At 40.3% G+C, this 17,354-nt stretch overlaps 1 protein-coding gene across 1 annotated transcript in view; it reads right to left on the bottom strand.

The window, feature by feature from the left end:
- The window catches only part of PIGU (phosphatidylinositol glycan anchor biosynthesis class U), a 93,484-nt gene that overhangs the window by 57,892 nt on the left and 18,238 nt on the right, over positions 1-17,354 (bottom strand). The window contains exons 5-6 of the mRNA XM_069548374.1: positions 14,701-14,810; positions 12,372-12,472 (exon numbers count right to left, since the gene is read on the bottom strand). Coding sequence (XP_069404475.1) covers positions 12,372-12,472; positions 14,701-14,810 — 211 coding nt within the window. The remainder of the gene's footprint in view (positions 1-12,371; positions 12,473-14,700; positions 14,811-17,354) is intronic.

The raw sequence follows: 17,354 nt of genomic DNA on the forward strand, positions 1-17,354 counted from the left end.
CAGAGGAACCAGAGATCAAATTGCCAACATCCGCTGGATCATGGAGAAAGCAAGAGAGTTTCAGAAAAACATATATTTCTGCTTTATTGACTATGCCAAAGCCTTTGACTGTGTGGATCACAATAAACTGTGGAAAATTCTGAAACAGATGGGAATACCAGACCACCTAACCTGCCTCTTGAGAAATCTGTATGCAGGTCAGGAAGCAACAGTTAGAACTGGACATGAAACAACAGACTGGTTCCAAATAGGAAAAGGAGTACATCAAGGCTATATATTGTCACCCTGCTTATTTAACTTATATGCAGAGTACATCATGAGAAACGCTGGACTGGAAGAAACACAAGCTGGAATCAAGATTGCCGGGAGAAATATCAATAACCTCAGATATGCAGATGACACCACCCTTATGGCAGAAAGTGAAGAGGAGCTAAAAAGCCTCTTAATGAAAGTGAAAGTGGAAAGTGAAAAAGTTGGCTTAAAGCTCAACATTCAGAAAACGAAGATCATGGCATCCGCTCCCATCACTTCATGGGAAATAGATGGGGAAACAGTGGAAACAGTGTCAGACTTTATTTTGGGGGGCTCCAAAATCACTGCAGATGGTGACTGCAACCATGAAATTAAAAGACGCTTACTCCTTGGAAGAAAAGTTATGACCAACCTAGATAGTATATTCAAAAGCAGAGACATTACTCTGCCAACTAAGGTCTGTCTAGTCAAGGCTATGGTTTTTCCTGTGGTCATGTATGGATGTGAGAGTTGGACTGTGAAGAAGGCTGAGCGCCGAAGAATTGATGCTTTTGAACTGTGGTGTTGGAGAAGACTCCTGAGAATTCCTTGGACTGCAAGGAGATCCAACCAGTCCATTCTAAAGGAGATCAGTCCTGGGTGTTCTTTGGAAGGAATGGTGCTAAAGCTGAAACTCCAGTACTTTGGACACCTCATGCAAAGAGTTGACTCATTGGAAAAGACTCTGATGCTGGGAGGGATTGGGGGCAGGAGGAGAAGGGGACGACAGAGGATAAGATGGCTGGATGGCATCACAGACTCGATGGACGTGAGTCTGAGTGAACTCCGGGAGTTGGTGATGGACAGGGAGGCCTGGCGTGCTGCAATTCATGGGGTCACAAAGAGTCGGACATGACTGAATGACTGAACTGAACTGAACTCAGCAATGGTCTAAAACAAACAGGTTTCGAAGTTGGGTAGATCTGACAAAATCCCAGCCTGGTTCATCCTAGGGTCCTTGGGCCTGTGAGGTTACCCAGAGGAACCACATATGGAAGTGATGGGTTCATCAGGGCTCAGGATCACCACTCTGCCATGTTCTTCCAGAGCTCCAGGAAGAGAACCTCTCATTTTAACCTTCTCCCAGTCCTTTCCAGAAGACTCAGGGAGATCCTGTCTATCCTGAGGGGTCTTTTAAATAGGAAGATAATATTAACAATCAGCACCACCATTTACTGAGCATCCAGTACCTGCCCCAACAATACACTGTTTCACATTACCATCTCATTCATTATGTTCCCTTTACACAGTAGAGATTGTTTCAGTCCCCATGTTATAGACAAGGAAACTGAGGCCCCAAACAGTTAGGCCACTTACTTAAGGTGATATTGTCAGGAAGGGCTGGAGCTACAGTTAGCCACCAGGTCTGTCTCGACTAAAAACAATGCACAACCTAAAAAATTGAGATTTATGTTTTATTTGGTGGACAAGACTGAGGACTTAAGCTTGAGACAAACCATCTCAGATAGCTTTCAGAGACTGCTTCGAAGAAGGGAAGAACCAGGATATATAGCCGTTTTTTTGTTTTAAACTTTATTTTGTATTAGGGTATAGCTGATTAACAATGTTGTGATAGTTTCAGGTGAACAGTGAAGGGACTCAGCCATGCATATACATGTACCCTACCCACTCCAGTGTTCTTGCCTAGAGAATCCCAGGGACGGGGGAGCCTGGTGGGCTGCCGTCTATGGGATCACACAGAGTTGGATACCACTGAAGCGACTTAGTGGCAGCAGCAGCACCATACAAGTACCCTATGGTAGTTTTTGAAACAAAGACCAGGTAATTTGAACATCAAAAGTCTCCTGTTAATGAAAGAAAACTAGATATCTCAAGTTAAGGAATTTAGCACTTTTCTTTAAAAAAGCAGATGCAAGAGTCTCACTGAAATCACTCCTTTGATATGCACCTCAGCTACCTGGGTGGGTACATTCTCACCCTGAGTCTCCTTAGGGTACACTGTCTGGGGGGGAAGCGGGGAAAGGGGTGGGGAGGCTGTAGCACTGACCGCTAGATGGGTCATCCTGTTTCTATCCCGAGTTCCTTCCGGATTCACTTTGGGGCAGCTGGAATGTGATGCTTGAGGGCTGCAACACCCTTTATTTACTGATTTTGAAGACAACATTTTTTTGTTGACATCTATCTGACATCAGAGGAGCCTGAGCTCTTACTCTGGACTACCTCTGGTAGTACTGATCTTTCTTTTCCCTTGGGAAGCAAGTGCTGTCATCCAGGCCTCTTTTGGTGGAATAAGGACAGTTGGAAGGGCCCTTAGGCAGCAAACCTCAAGAATTTCCAGTCTGGAGCATCTCACTGTTGATAAACAACCACAGTGAACAGGCAGGATACCTATCAACATCTGTTTGTTTTCCTTGTGAAAACCTAATGAAGAGAACTTCAGAGGGATGGAGTATTTTAACTAGCTCACAGATAGGCAGAGTACTCCTTCACCAAAGCTCCAACCTCTGAACTGAAACCAAAGCCACTTCACTAAACTAACATCAACCCTGCCTACAGACCTGAGTTTCCAGGCCAACACCCCAACAAGGACATCACAATACATTGGCCTGGACCTTGTCCTGGCCTGTGGCTCTTGACATGTCCCAGACAACCCTGGCCTGACACACAGGAAGTCAAGGGAGGGCAAGATGGAGTCAAGGGGACAATGCAAATGAGGCCACTCCCTTCTGAGGGGACACTTGCTCCATCGAAGTCTGGGAAGAGAGATACTAAGTTAACTTCCACGGTCCCTCATCAATTAAGTTACTTTTTTTTTTTTTTTTATTCAACTATGGTATTCAATTTATTTATTTATTTATTTTTTATTTTTTAAATTTTGGGAATGCAAGTAAGAATTAAAGATTTTAAAATTAAGTTACTTTAAATTATGTGCTCATTGAAGAAACTTTGAGGAAGAAACAAAAATTACTCATGAACTTACTCTACTAGAAACAAGTACTCTTTTGGAATCTATTTTCTATTTGTGCTGTGGTTTTCACATAGTTGAAATTATATTTTATTAAAATATATAATTTTGTACTCAGTTTTAAAAAATAAATGTTCTCTCACATAATTTAGAATTATTATTAAATATCATGTGCATGGGTAAACTGTATTTTCTTTAATTACATCGGCAAACTTATGTTTTACTCAGTCATTCCTCTATTTTGAAGTAGTTTCCAATTTTTCTATTATAAATAATCCTTAATTAATGACTTTGTATCATAAAGCCTGGTCTGTAATTCTGCATTATTTTGGAATTAGGTTATCAAAACTAAAATTCATAAAAGTACAAACATTTTACTGCCAAACTGCTTCTCAAGAGGGTTGTACTAATTTATAAGTCAACTTGCAATGTGGGAAAATGCCAATTTGCCAGCACTTTGCCAGCACTGAGAATTATCTTCTAAAATCTTTGCCAATTTGAAAGGGAATAAAAAAAGCCACTTCTCTGTGTTTTCAATTTGCTTTGCTTTATTAGTTATCTAATAACTAATATCTGAGGTTATTGATTTCTCCCTGCAATCTTGATTCCAGTTTGTGCTTCATCCAGCCCAGCATTTCAAAACATGATGTACTCTGCATAGAAGTTAAATAAGCAGGGTGACAATATACAACCTTGATGTACTCCTTTCCCAATCTGGAACCAGTTCATGTCCAGTCCTAACTGTTGCTTCTTGACCTGCACACAGATTTCTCAGGAGGCAGGTCAGGTGGTCTGGTATTCCCATCTTTTGAAGAATTTTCCAGTTTGTTGTGATCCACACAGTCAAAGGCTTTGGCATAGTCAATAAAGCAGAAGTAGATATTTTTTCTGGAACTCTCTTGCTTTTTTGATGATCCAGTGGATGTTGGCAATTTGATCTCTGGTTCCTCTGCCTTTTCTAAATCCAGCTTGAACATCTGGAAGTTCACGGTTCACATATTATTGAAGCCTGGCTTGGAGGATTTTGAGCATTACTTTGCTAGAGTGTGAGATGAGTGCAATTGTGCGATAGTTTGAATATTCTTTGGCATTGCCTTTCTTTGGGATTGGAATGAAAACTGACCTCTTCCAGTCCTGTGGATACTGCTGAGTTATCCAAATTTGCTGGCATAATTGAGTGCAGCACTTTCACAGCATCATCTTTTAGGATTTGAAATAGCTCAACTGGAATTCCATCACCTCCACTAGCTTTGTTCGTAACAATGCTTGCTAAGGCCCACTTGACTTTGCACTCCAGGATGTCTGGCTCAAGATGAGTGATCACACCATCGAGGTTACCTGGGTCATGAAGATCTTTTTTGTATAGTTCTTCTGTGTATTCTTGCCACCTCTTCTTAATATCTTCTGCTTCTGTTAGGTCCTTACCATTTCTGTCCTTTACTGTGCCCATCTTTGCTTGAAATGTTCCCTTAGTACCTCTAATTTTTTGAAGAGAGCTCTGGTCTTTCCAATTCTATTGTTTTTCTTGCATTGATCACTGAGGAAGGCTTTCTTCTCTCTCCTTGCTATTCTTTGGAACTCTGCATTCAAATGTGTATATCTTTCCTTTTCTCCTTTGCCTTTAGCTTCTCTTTTTTTCTCAGCTATTTGTAAGGCCTCCTCAGATAACCATTCTGTCTTTTTGCATTTCTTTTTCTAGGGGATGGTCTTGATCCCTGCCTCCTGTACAAGGTCACTAACCTCTGTTTATAGTTCTTCAGGCACTCTATCAGATCTAATCCCTTGAATCTATTTGTCTCTTCCACTGTATAATCATTAAGGGATGTGATTTAGGTCATACTTGAATGGTCCAGTGGTTTTCCCTATTTCTTCAATTTAAGTCTGAATTTGGCAATAAGGAGTTCATGATCTGAGCCACAGTCAGCTCTGAGTCTTGTTTTGCTGACTGTATACAGCTTCTCCATCTTTGGCTGCAAAGAATATAATCAATCTGATTTTGGTATTGACCATCTGGTGATGTCCATATGTAGAGTCTTCTCTTGTGTTTGTGGAAGAGGGTGTTTGCTATGACCAGTGCATTCTCTTGGCAAAACTCTGTTAGCCTTTGCCCTGGTTCATTCTGTACTCCAAGGCCAAATTTGCCTGTTATTCCAGGTATCTCTTGACTTCCTACCTTTGCATTCCAGTCCCCTATAATGAAAAGGACATCTTTTTTGGGTGTTACTTCTAAAAGATCTTGAACGTTTTCATAGAACCATTCAACCATCAACTGGCTGAGGCATAGACTTGAATTACTGTGATACTGAATGGTATCACAAAATCACTGCAGATGGTGACTGCAGCCATGAAATTAAAAGACGCTTGCTCCTTGGAAGAAAAGCTATGACCAACCTAGACAGCATATTAAAAAGCAGAGACATTACTTTGCCAACAAAGGTCTGTCCAGTCAAAGCTATGGTTTTTCCAGTAGTCATATATGGATGTGAGAGTCGGACTATAAAGAAAGCTGAGCGCCAAAGAACTGATGCTTTTGAACTGTGGTGTTGGAGAAGACTCTTGAGAGTCCCTTGGACTACAAGGAGAACCAACCAATCTATCCTAAAGGAAATCAGTCCTCAATATTCATTGGAAGGACTGATGCTGAAGTTGAAACTCCAATACTTTGGCCACCTGATGCAAAGGACTGACTCATTGGAAAATGACCCTGATGCTGTGAAGGATTGAAGGCGGGAGGAGAAGGGGATGACAGAGAATGAGATGGTTGCATGGCATCACTGACTCAATGGACATGATTTTGAGTAAGCTTCAGGAGTTGGTGACGGACAGGGAAGCCTGGCGTGCTGCAGTCCATGGGATCACAAAGAGTTGGACATGACTGAGTGACTGAACTGAACTGAACAGTTATCTATGGAGTTGAGTATTTCTTCATCGTTTTTAGTCATTTATATCCCTTCTTCTGTGAATTCTCCCAACTGTTTTCACCTTTAAGGAATTGTTCCATCATTAATTTCATTAAATATCTAATTATGTGGTACAAATGTGAAATGTAGAACTAAGAGTTGGAAATTTTATAACTGAACTAACTTTGTGTATACTGTTAATAGAGATTACTAATATACTCAAAGAGTTAGAGTAGTTTGGAGACCTAACTAAAATAAAATTCTGGAAATATTTTAACAGATTAGAAATGTTACTTGTGACAGTCTCTATTTATAGCCACCAACAATGGAAAATAACTTAGGTGTCCAGCAAAAGGGAAGGCCTGGGACCCCATGACAAGTATATCTGAGGAATGGAAGAGGAGGTGGGGTAGGGTGGGATGATAAAAGACTTTTACTTCTCATTTCATACGTTTGAACTTCTTTTATTTTTACCAAGTACTTGAACTACTCCTAAAACTTAAAAAAATTAAATTTAGATTTAAAGAAACTAACAAATATGTGACCAATATCATACATGATTCATATGAGACAAATAATAAAAGTAAAACAAAATTGTGCATACAGTATCACAAAAAAGTTTATAAAATTCACTTGACAGAAATCTGGAGTGACATAATAAAAATTTTTTTCTGTGGAATTAAAAACAGTGTGGCTGCCAAAGAGTTATATATACTTTTTAATATGATTTTTCCCCCTCAAACAAAATCTTTTCATTGACCTAAGAAGTCTTATGAAAGGTGTTCTTCAAATGATATACTTTACATTTTTGTGTGAGACTCCTATTGTATATACCTCAGAGGGCATGGCTTCAGTCTTTCTGCCTTTGTGCTTGGCTATTTTATTATTATTCTTTTAATGTCTGGGCATATCGTGTGGCATGTGAGATCTTATTTCCCTGACCAGGTATAGAACTTTCACCCCCTGCATTAGAAGTGAGGAGTCTTAAGCACTGGACTGCCAGGGAAATTCCTCAGCTATTTTAAAGGTGACATTTCCAAAGACCAGTGTTCAATCCCTTCTGCCAGGTGGCAGCAGATAGTTCTTACTTTAATGGACACCAGGCACCTTGATAAATGAATCTACCTGAGATAGACACTCTGGAAATAGGAACTAAGGTGGGGGTGTTCACAAACAGTAAAGAGTCATTTCAAGTAATCTGACAGTAAGTTAAACTAAGTAACCTACAGAAAGACCACCACAACCACTCCAACAGAAGCAATGTCTTAAAAAGACCCAAGTCCTTCCATGTGCTACCCTAGACAAGGTAAATTCTAGGTAAAAGGCTCTATGTGTAACTTTTGAGTCTTTGTTCCCTAAGTGTGTGAACTATTCAGTAATAATGTAGGGAAACAAGGGCTCTCATACATTTCTTATGCCAGTATAAGTTGGTAAAACTCTTGAAGGCAATTTAGTGATAAATTTCAGAAATCCTAAGGAAGGTATATAGCCTATGACACAAAAATTCTATTTCTAGGACTCTATTTCTCTGGTAAGAAAATAATTGAACATGGGTGTGAAAATTACTGTTAGAAATTACATTACAGAATTAACTGCATGGGAATTCCCTGGCCGTCCAGTGGTTAGGACTCAGCACTTTCACTGCTGGGGGCAGGGTTTGATCCTTTGTTGGGGAACTATGCCTGGTGATGAAGCCAAAAAAATTTTTAAATAAAAAGAAGGAAAATTAACTGTAATACTATTTAAACAGCTGAAAACTGAAAACTATTAACTAGTATTTAATAGTAGAAGTTGGTTAAAGAATTTCTATTTATTGGTCAACACAATGGAACAGTAAGCAGCCATGACAAATGACAGACTAAATGTTTATTGACATTTGCAGCAGGCCATATTTTTGGTGCCAATTCTTTATCCCTCCCTATGTCCAGGCTCTTTGCCATATAACTGTGCAGTGCGCTCCCACTGTGGATGGGGAAGTATCTACCCCTGAGCTCAGACATATGTTATGTCTGCATCATGTGATATAACCAGAAACTTCAAATGCTCAAGCCTCACAGTTGTGTCTCTGCCATCAGTATGAGAAGAATATACTTAAATTAGTCCCCTGGTCCATGAGGATGACAGACATGCGGAGAAGAGCCCAGCCTAGATTAGCCAACTACAGCTAGCTGTTGATGCATGAATGAGCCCCAATGAAACCAACAGACTGTCTAGCCACATCCAACCTATATCAGCTGACACCTAGCTGACTTACAGACATACGAGCGAAGTAAACGTTTACTGTTGTTTTAAGCCACTGAGTTTTGGAGTGCTTTGTCAAATAACATTTTTGTGGCAACAGTTAATTGATACATTTAAAAGTCTATAAGGAAAATGGGGGGAAAATCTGGAAATATGTACCTCTAATGTGAGTTTGAGTGAACTCCAGGAGTTGGTGATGGACAGGGAGGCCTGGCGTACTGAGGTGCATGGGGTCACAAAGAGTCGGACCAGAGAAGGCAATGGCACCCCACTCCAGTACTCTTGCCTGGAAAATCCCATGGATGGAGGAGCCTGGTAGGCTGCAGTCCATCAGGTCACTAAGAGTTGGACACGACTGAGCGACTTCACTTTCACTTTTCACTTTCATGCACTGGAGAAGGAAATGGCAACCCACTCCAGTGTTCTTGCCTGGAGAATCCCAGGGACGGGGGATCCTGATGGGCTGCCCGTCTATGGGGTCGCACAGAGTCGGACACAACTGAAGTGACTTAGCAGCAGCAAAGAGTCGGACACAACTGAGCAACTGAACTGAATGCTAATCAACGGAGGATGAGATGGCTGGATGGCATCACCAACTCAATGAACATGAGTTTGAGCAAACTCTGCAAGATGGTGAAGGACAGGGAAGCCTGGCGTGCTGCAGTCCATGGGGTCTCAAAGAGTCGGACACGACTTAGAGACTGCACAAAAACAACAAATCACATGTATGTCATTTTTTCCTCCAAAAACCTCACTGAAATGACAATAAAGCACTAAAAATTGTCTTAAATCACAAAAAGCTGGAGAAGAGGTTATAGTAAAATAAATTTTAATAGTGGAAACATTAAAAGCAGGAAGAAGAGGGGACTTCTTGGTGGTCTAGTGGTTAGGAATTTGCCTTGCAATGCAAGAGATTTGGGTTCCATCCTGGTCAGGGAACTAAGATCCCACATGCAGCAGCACAATTAAGCCTGTGGGCCACAACTACTGAGCCTGCGTGCTCCTGAGCCCTCGCACCACAACTAGAGAACCTGGGTGCGGCAACAAAAGATCCCACATGAAGCAAAAAATATCCCACATGCCGCAACTAAAACCTGATGCAGTCAAACAAATATTTTTTAAAATGAAACAATATTAAGATGCATTAACAAAAACTATTTTTTTAAAAAGGAGGAAGAGGGATAAATGAGCAATATGGAACAGATTACAACTTAACAGCCTACAGAGATGAATACCAATAAAAATCAGGCCAACTCACCCCATTCTGAGAAATACAGCACCTTGAAGATATCAGATACTATGGTACGTGGGGTAAGTTACAGAGATGAAAATCAAACTGAAAGGTTTTGTACAGGCCAGCCAGAACCCCAGGTCTCATCTCAACTATGTGCAATCAGTCAGCTACCTCTACACAGCCTCACCCTTTATTCTACTCTACCCCTAGAGATTATAGTTCTGGAGAAAATTAACTAGAGGCACAGGTCAAGGGATATTAAGCACAGTAATAGGCTGAAGAGAAGTGTGGACTAAAGAGTAGTAATGAGATTACATAAAAATGTAAGAAAGAGAAAAACAAATACTGTATATGAACACATACATATGGAATTTAGAAAAAATGGTACTGATGAACCTATTTTACAAGGCAGGAATAACGTGGAGAATAGACTTGTGCACACAGCAGGGGAAGGAGAGGGTGGGACAAACTGAGAGAGTAACTGACATATATACAATACTTTGTGTAAAACAGATGGCTAGTGGGAAGCTTCTGTATAACACAGGGAGCTCAGCTTAGTGCTCTGTGATGACCTAGAGTGGTGGGTAGGAGGGAGGCTCAAGAGGGAGGGGGTATATGCATACTTATAGCTGATTCATCCCTGGAGTAGGAGACGGCAACCCACTCTAGTATTCTTGCCTGGAATATCCCATGGACAGAGGAGCCTAGCTGGCTACAGTCCATGGGGTCGCAAAGAGTTGGACCGGACTGAGTGACTGAGCACACACATAGCTGATTCATGTTATTGTACAACAGAAACAACACTGTAAAGCAATTATCCTTCAATTAAAAAAAAATTTATGTATTTCAACCAGCCCCCTCCCCTGCTACTGCCCTCACAACTCCAGCAGTTGATCACATAAACCCCCACCCCACTGCAGTTCCAACCCTGTTACCCTTACACAGGGAACTGGAAGATTCCTCTGTGGAAAAACTAAATACATTCAGAGGAAAAGAAAACCTATAAATGATGACATTTAGGGATCCCTCCATCAAAAAAAGTCAGCCAACTGTCTGATCTTGCTACAGTGAGAGTGATCCATCAACAAGTCTTGCCCATGTACACAGTCTGAAATCGACAAGTTAGTATAATATCCTTAAATAATAAGCAGACAGCTAAGGATCACTATAAATAAGAGAAAAGCTCCCCACATGAAAGACAGAGCTCAAGATAAACAGGAAAAAAAAAATAGGCAGCCATGCGTGGGGGGAAAGGGGGCGAGTCCAGGAAGACAAAGGGATCATGGTTAGAACAAACGGAAACTAAAAACAAAAACAAAACCAAGAAAACTCAGCTTAGAGAGGACACTGTGCAACAAAATAAGAATGATGCCTCAGAGAAACAACTGGAGACCAACAAAGAACTTAAAAGTATAAAATAAAAATTAAAAATTCCACATAAGAGTCAAAAGATAAAAACAAGGAAGTATTCCAGAAAAAAGAGGAAGTAAAAATGATGGGAAAAATCAACAGAAAATAAAACATGCAAATTAGATCAAAGCAGGGGGCCTGGGTTCGATCCTTGGTCAGGAACTAAGATCCCACATGCTGTAAGACCTCACATGCCACAATCAGAGAGTTCATATGCTGCAACGGAGATGGATGATCCTGCATGCTACAACTAAATAAATAAATAAAAGCAATTTTAAAACAAACAAACAAACAATAGATTCTCAATGTAGAGGAAGCAGTCTTCTTTCAGAAGAAGATGCCATCGAGACTTTCACAGCTAGAGAGGAGAAGTCAATGCCTGGTTTCAAAGGACAAGCTGATTCTCTTCTGTGGGGCTAATTTTTTTTTTAATCAATAAACTATGTTTAAATTAAGCTATGTACATCGTTTTAGATATAATGTTATTGCATACTTAACAGAATATAGTATAATGTAGACATGACTTTTATAGGTACTAGGAAACCAAAAAATTCCTGACTCACTTGATTGCAATATTTGCTTTACTGCTGTGATCTGGAACCAAACCCACAATATCCCTGAGGCATGTCTGTATTATTAGGCACTTGAAAGATCTAGCAGAGCAACTGGGGGAAAAAACAGTGAGTGGTACAAAAGGACTAAGTGCAACAAAAACAAGCAAAAACTCCACAATTAAAAAAAAAGGTTGTACAAATAGAAAAAATAACCATAGTTACTACTTTTCCCAGTAGTGAATAATACCAATACTGTCATAAAATATAGGTACTAACTACTGATTTAATCAAAGCTGTGAAGGACTTCCCTAGTGGTCCAGTGGTTAAGATTCCACTTTTCCACTGCAGGGAGCACCAGCAAAGAAACAGGTATCAAAGAGCTAAATTGTTATCTCCCATAATGAGAATCAGCAAGATAATGAATGTCTAAAATTCATAATTCATCAAACAGCAACACTAGGTCTTATTTACAAACATGGAAATAGATACTAGCAAAAAAAATTAGCTCCTTCAAAGAACCTGAACTAGGGATAGGAAGAAGGAGGCACAGTGCCGGTGTTCTCATTGTAAGCTTTTTAGAATTTTCTCGTTTTTGTTCAAACTATGTTAACAGTGACTCTCTGAGTGGTAGGATCAGGGTGTTTTAATTTTTTCTCTTGGCTTATCTGAAATTTCTAAAATAATATTATACTACTTGTGTATTTTTAAACAATCTTTTTGAATGCTGTTTTTTGTGTTTAATCCACTGCATAAGTGTTATAAGAAACCCTGCACAAATCAGGAACTGAGGTTTGTTCTCTCCTTTGGGGCCTTACCTTTCATTGTAGCCAAAATGAAGAAAGCAATGAGGGTGTTGTTGATGGCGCAGGTAGACTTGGCAACACAAGACAAGATCGTGTAGGGATTTAAAAGATAGCTGGAGAAAAACACACATATCTGACATTAGTGATCCTGGTCAAAGGACCAGGGAGGCCTGGCCACCACAGACAGAAAGTTCTTGAGGCTTACTAAAAGCATACTTAAGGGAAGGCAACATCTTAGAAATGAGTTCTCCTAAGTAAAAGAGGATGGAGTAGGGTTGCGGCCAGTGAATAAAAGGCACTGAACATTTACTGCTTATTCGTTGCCATGTGTTTTATAGGAAAACAATCATATTTCATCATCACAGAGATTCTAGAAACTAGCAATAACACTACTCTCATTTTGCAGATGAGAAAACCAAAACTCAGTGGTTAAGTAACAAGCTTAAGGTTTTACAAGCTAATAAATACATTCAAAATCATATCTTTCTGGCTCTAAAGCCTATATTTTCTATTACTTCAGGCTTCAAAAATTTTAAAAGTTCTACTAATTCCCACAGAGCCATATATTTTAGGAATGGCTACACTTGTCTCTGAAAAACAGGAAACTACTTTTTCCTTAATCAGGTTCCTAAACTCTAACACAGGTTACCCCCATTCAAGAGGTGAGAGTGGCTTAAGTTTAGTCCTCTTGGCAGTCAAGCTACATCCACCAAGCCAGACCCAAAGGACAGAATAAGTGTCTGCTGAATTCAACAATAGGAGACTAGGAGAGTCGCACATAAGCTGGTGGCCACTGAACTTCACAGGACAGCTTGAACTTCCACTGGCAAGGAATTAAACCGAAACAGTCTTTTCCTGAGGTGGGAAGGAATGAACTGAAAAAAATGAATTTGTAACAATGAACAGGGAAATCTTAACACAGTCATAACTGTATTTTTATTTATTTTTATCTTGCTTCCACAAAAGATCTGAAGTAGCTCAAATGAGAACAGATGATAAAAGTGAGAGCAAAATTAAAATAAAAATGAAGAATTAAGACCAGGAAAAACATAAAAAGGAAAAAGCCAAGATCAGGGAAAGAAGAACAATAGCTCTTCTACAGCATTGTAATAATCAGCTTTAAATCTGGCTCTGAGGAGTTTCCTGGCAGACACAGTGAAAAGGGAGAACAGTTACATAATTCTGATGATCAGATAGGAAGAAACATACCAGTGTCTCCGGAAGAGATTATAATTATTACTCACAAATAAAGACCTTAAATCCAATACCTCTCAGAGCTGTAAGTTATCAATTCTAAAGCCAACAGCCCAGAAATTGTTAATTTTTTTTCTAGCAATTATAGATAGATTTGTTACACAACCTTTAAGGAAATGACTGCTGCTATAACAAAACCACCCCCGAGTCCATAAGGCATTTGTAATGCTGCCAAACCTCTATTAGGTAGTTCCCACCAATATTTCTGAAATACAGATATGAACTGACATCTCAAATGTGCTTGGTGGGAGGGGGAAAAATGCCATTTCTAAATAGCAGGTGATGTTCAAGAAGCAGCTACACAGCCACCTATCTGGAATACTGAATAGGAGAGTCACACACAAAGCAGAGGGTTGAATAAACTGTCCTCATAAGACCCCTTCTAAATCTGACATTCTAAGGTCATGTCTTTCCATGAGGAAACTGGTCTGCCTTGTTTACTGTGTATCCTTAGGAACAAGTATATTATTAACATTTACCATCAGTTGACTGAATAATTATTCCCATTTGCCTATCTCAGCAACATAAACAGGAATAACCTGAAAGAATTAAAAGTTACAGGCAGCACTGGTACCCCTAGAGAATTCTTTCACAGAACCGCAGTTCAGTAAGTTCTACTCTCCCATGTTCGTCAGCTGGGATGGGTCTGTTTGGCCCTTCAGTTCAGTTTTCTGAACTACAAATGGGGGAGTAAATTCTACATGAGACATAGGAGTTGCTTGGAATAACAGCTGCATAAAGACCAGAATTTTCTGCAACCCATATATTACAACTGAAAAATTTTTTGTTGTTATTGTTTTTAGAAATACTGGTTACATGGAGGCTGGAACCCAGATCAGCATTGAGTGAAAAAGCATCTGTGAAGGGCTGATTGTGTGTGTGCCTGTGTGAGGCTTTGTCCCAACAGAGACAGAATGGCTCTGTCTCTTTTCCTGGCCAGAACCCCAGCTGTGCAACAGAACTATAGCAAACACTTGATGACTAAGACTCCAAATCTCCGAAAATACAACAAACAACATGAGAAAGTCTCATCAGATTTTCCTTGCGTTTGTTGGCACTGAGCCCCGTTTGGTCAGAGGATACTTACAACATGGCCACTTTCAGAGGGATGTAACGCATTTCCATAGGGGTTCGGATGAGTTCGGCCACATCGGGGGCATATTGGTCTAGTTCTAGGAGAAGTTTCTGCTTTTTAAACTGGAAAAAAAAAAAAAGACAAAACATGAAACAAGTAGTAACTTCCCACTGATTTTAGATTGAAGACAAAAGTCCTTCCATGGCCCATGTGGCCTGCCTTGCTTGGCCCTACTTCTCCAGCCTCAGCTCACACCCATTTCCCACACCTCTCACTTTCTGGGTTCCAGCACCATGAACATGCCACCCTTCTCCTGTTCCCAGGCCTCTGTATTTAACCTGGAACGACCTCTTCTTCTCTCTTCCCAGTTAACTCCCACACAGTCTTTGAGCTCCCAGTTAAATCATCACTTCCTCAGGAAGGCACACTCTCCACCGCCCTAACTGTAAAAATCTCATAACAGCGTTTACGGTTAGAAATTTTTTATTAATTTATGTGACTGACTAACATCTTTCTCCTTCAGCAGACTATAAGTTCCATGAAGGCAGGGACCATGTTTATTTGCCAATACCTGGCACAGTGAGCAAACAATAACTATTGAATGGCTGACTGAATGATTGAATGGCAAGTCAATTTTTAGTCATTTTTTAAAGATATCAGTCGCCCAAGGATTTCAAAGTTTCATCAAAGTGAAATATTTTCATACGAAATGGAATGACCCCCCCTGAATGTCACAATGTCCTGGGTTTTCTTCTGTGCTATCCTTTTTGAAGTTGTTTATATATGTGTTTGTGTATATATGTATCTATATATGTGTATATATATGTATGTATATATATATATATATATCTTTTGGCTGGCATACATGCTCTTTGATTTTCATTGCAGCATGTGAACTCTTAGTTGTGGGTTTGTGGGAACTAGTTCCCCAACCAGGGACTGAACTTGCACCCCCTGCATTATGAGCTCACAGTCTTAGCCACTGGACCACCAGCAAAGTCCCGTGAAGTTTTTGACTTCCACAGAGGAAGTGGGAAATGACCATGATGAAGAGAAGGAGAAGGGCTGGGTGTGGCTGGGCAGCTGGATAGTTAAGAGGCAGTGAGATGGAGGTGGAAAGCTCTCGCCTTCCCTTGTGTGTGTCCCAACAAGTTCATGTGTGTGTTCTAGAATGAAAAAAAATTAGGCAACCCTATAAGCAAACATGGGTCAAACTACAGATAGAAAAAGCCTCTGAGGGACTTCCCTCGTGGTCCAGTGGCTAAGATTCTGACTTCCCAATGCAGAGGGCCCGAGTTCGATCCCTGGTCAGGGAACTAGATCCCACATGCCGCAACTAAGACCTGGTGCAGGCAAATAAGTAAATAAATATTAAAAAGAAAAAGAAAAAAGCCTCCAAACCCCAAATGGGTACCCCTGCTGAGTTAATGATCTTAGTATAAAATCAATGCTGTAACCTATTATAAAACAGTAATTCAGAGAAGCCAAAGTAGTGTGTGATTAAAGATTTAAGGATGAAAACACAGATGGCAACAGAAAATACACTGTGTTATACTACTTACATAAAGTTACAAGCATGCAAAATAATACTATATAGTATTTAGGGATATTTACAAACGCAGAAAAAGTTAGGACCATGTGTGGAAATGATAAACACCAAAATCAGAACAGTGGTAACTGGTGAGAAGGGGAGTAAGGAGATGAAAGTATCAGAGACTCAACTACATGTGAAATATTTTACATTTTAAGCTGAAATAGGTTCAGAGTATGTAATATTTTTTACATGTTTTTTCATGTATTGGATATTTAAATTTTAAAATTAAAAAAAAAATTTAAAGAGGCATCTTTCAGTTCAAAAGAAAATCTCAGGATCATCACAGGAACACAGGTAACCCCAGATTTCCTGCACAGGTTCAGGCTGAGGCTTAATCAGAAAACCTGAACAAACTTCAAAAGCCTCCCTTTGATCATCTCTGGGAGTCCAAGTTAAGTGGTAGGAATTATCATCAGTAGGATTTATGCTGCCATTCACAGCTGGGGTTATTTAATTTAAAGGGCAAAATATAAACTAAGGTGCTTTTATCAGAGAAGGGGGCTGGCTCAGCAAACAAAGCCTTTCATGAAGACAGCTGCAGCAGGGGTGGAAGGACGGAGGCCCCACTAGCTGGGGTTCTGGAGTTCAACTGCAAAAAGAAGGCCACCTGGAGGGCAAAAGAGCCACAAAGACAGGCTATTAAAAGGAAACAGGGAGTTCACCCAGGAGCAGCCGGACAGACAGGTGGGAATGCAGGCCCACTCCCCAGGCTGGAAGCCAGCCAGCAGGACAGTTAAAGAGAGGAGGCAGTTAAACAGGGATGTGGAGGCCCCGGGCAAAGGTGACAAGTGCCAAAAAGGAAAGAAGACTTCCGTGTCACCCCAACCTTCCAAATTACTTTAAAACAGAAAGATTTTATGCAAGGAGAGTCTCCACTAGAGAAGGGTAGTCAGGTCATCAGTCCTCAGACACTCTACTGACTCTCTTTTCGTCTCCCCTAATCTCACCAGCACAGCTGCCATTATGCCTGGCCTCAGAGGCTCAATACTGACTCAGAGCCCTGATGCACAGACAAAATTCCTTTAAAACATCCCCATGCATCCCAGTTACAGAAAGAAGAGTGACTAAGAAT

Source organism: Ovis canadensis, chromosome 13, assembly GCF_042477335.2.
Source record: "Ovis canadensis isolate MfBH-ARS-UI-01 breed Bighorn chromosome 13, ARS-UI_OviCan_v2, whole genome shotgun sequence".
NCBI classification, from domain to species: Eukaryota; Metazoa; Chordata; class Mammalia; order Artiodactyla; family Bovidae; genus Ovis; species Ovis canadensis.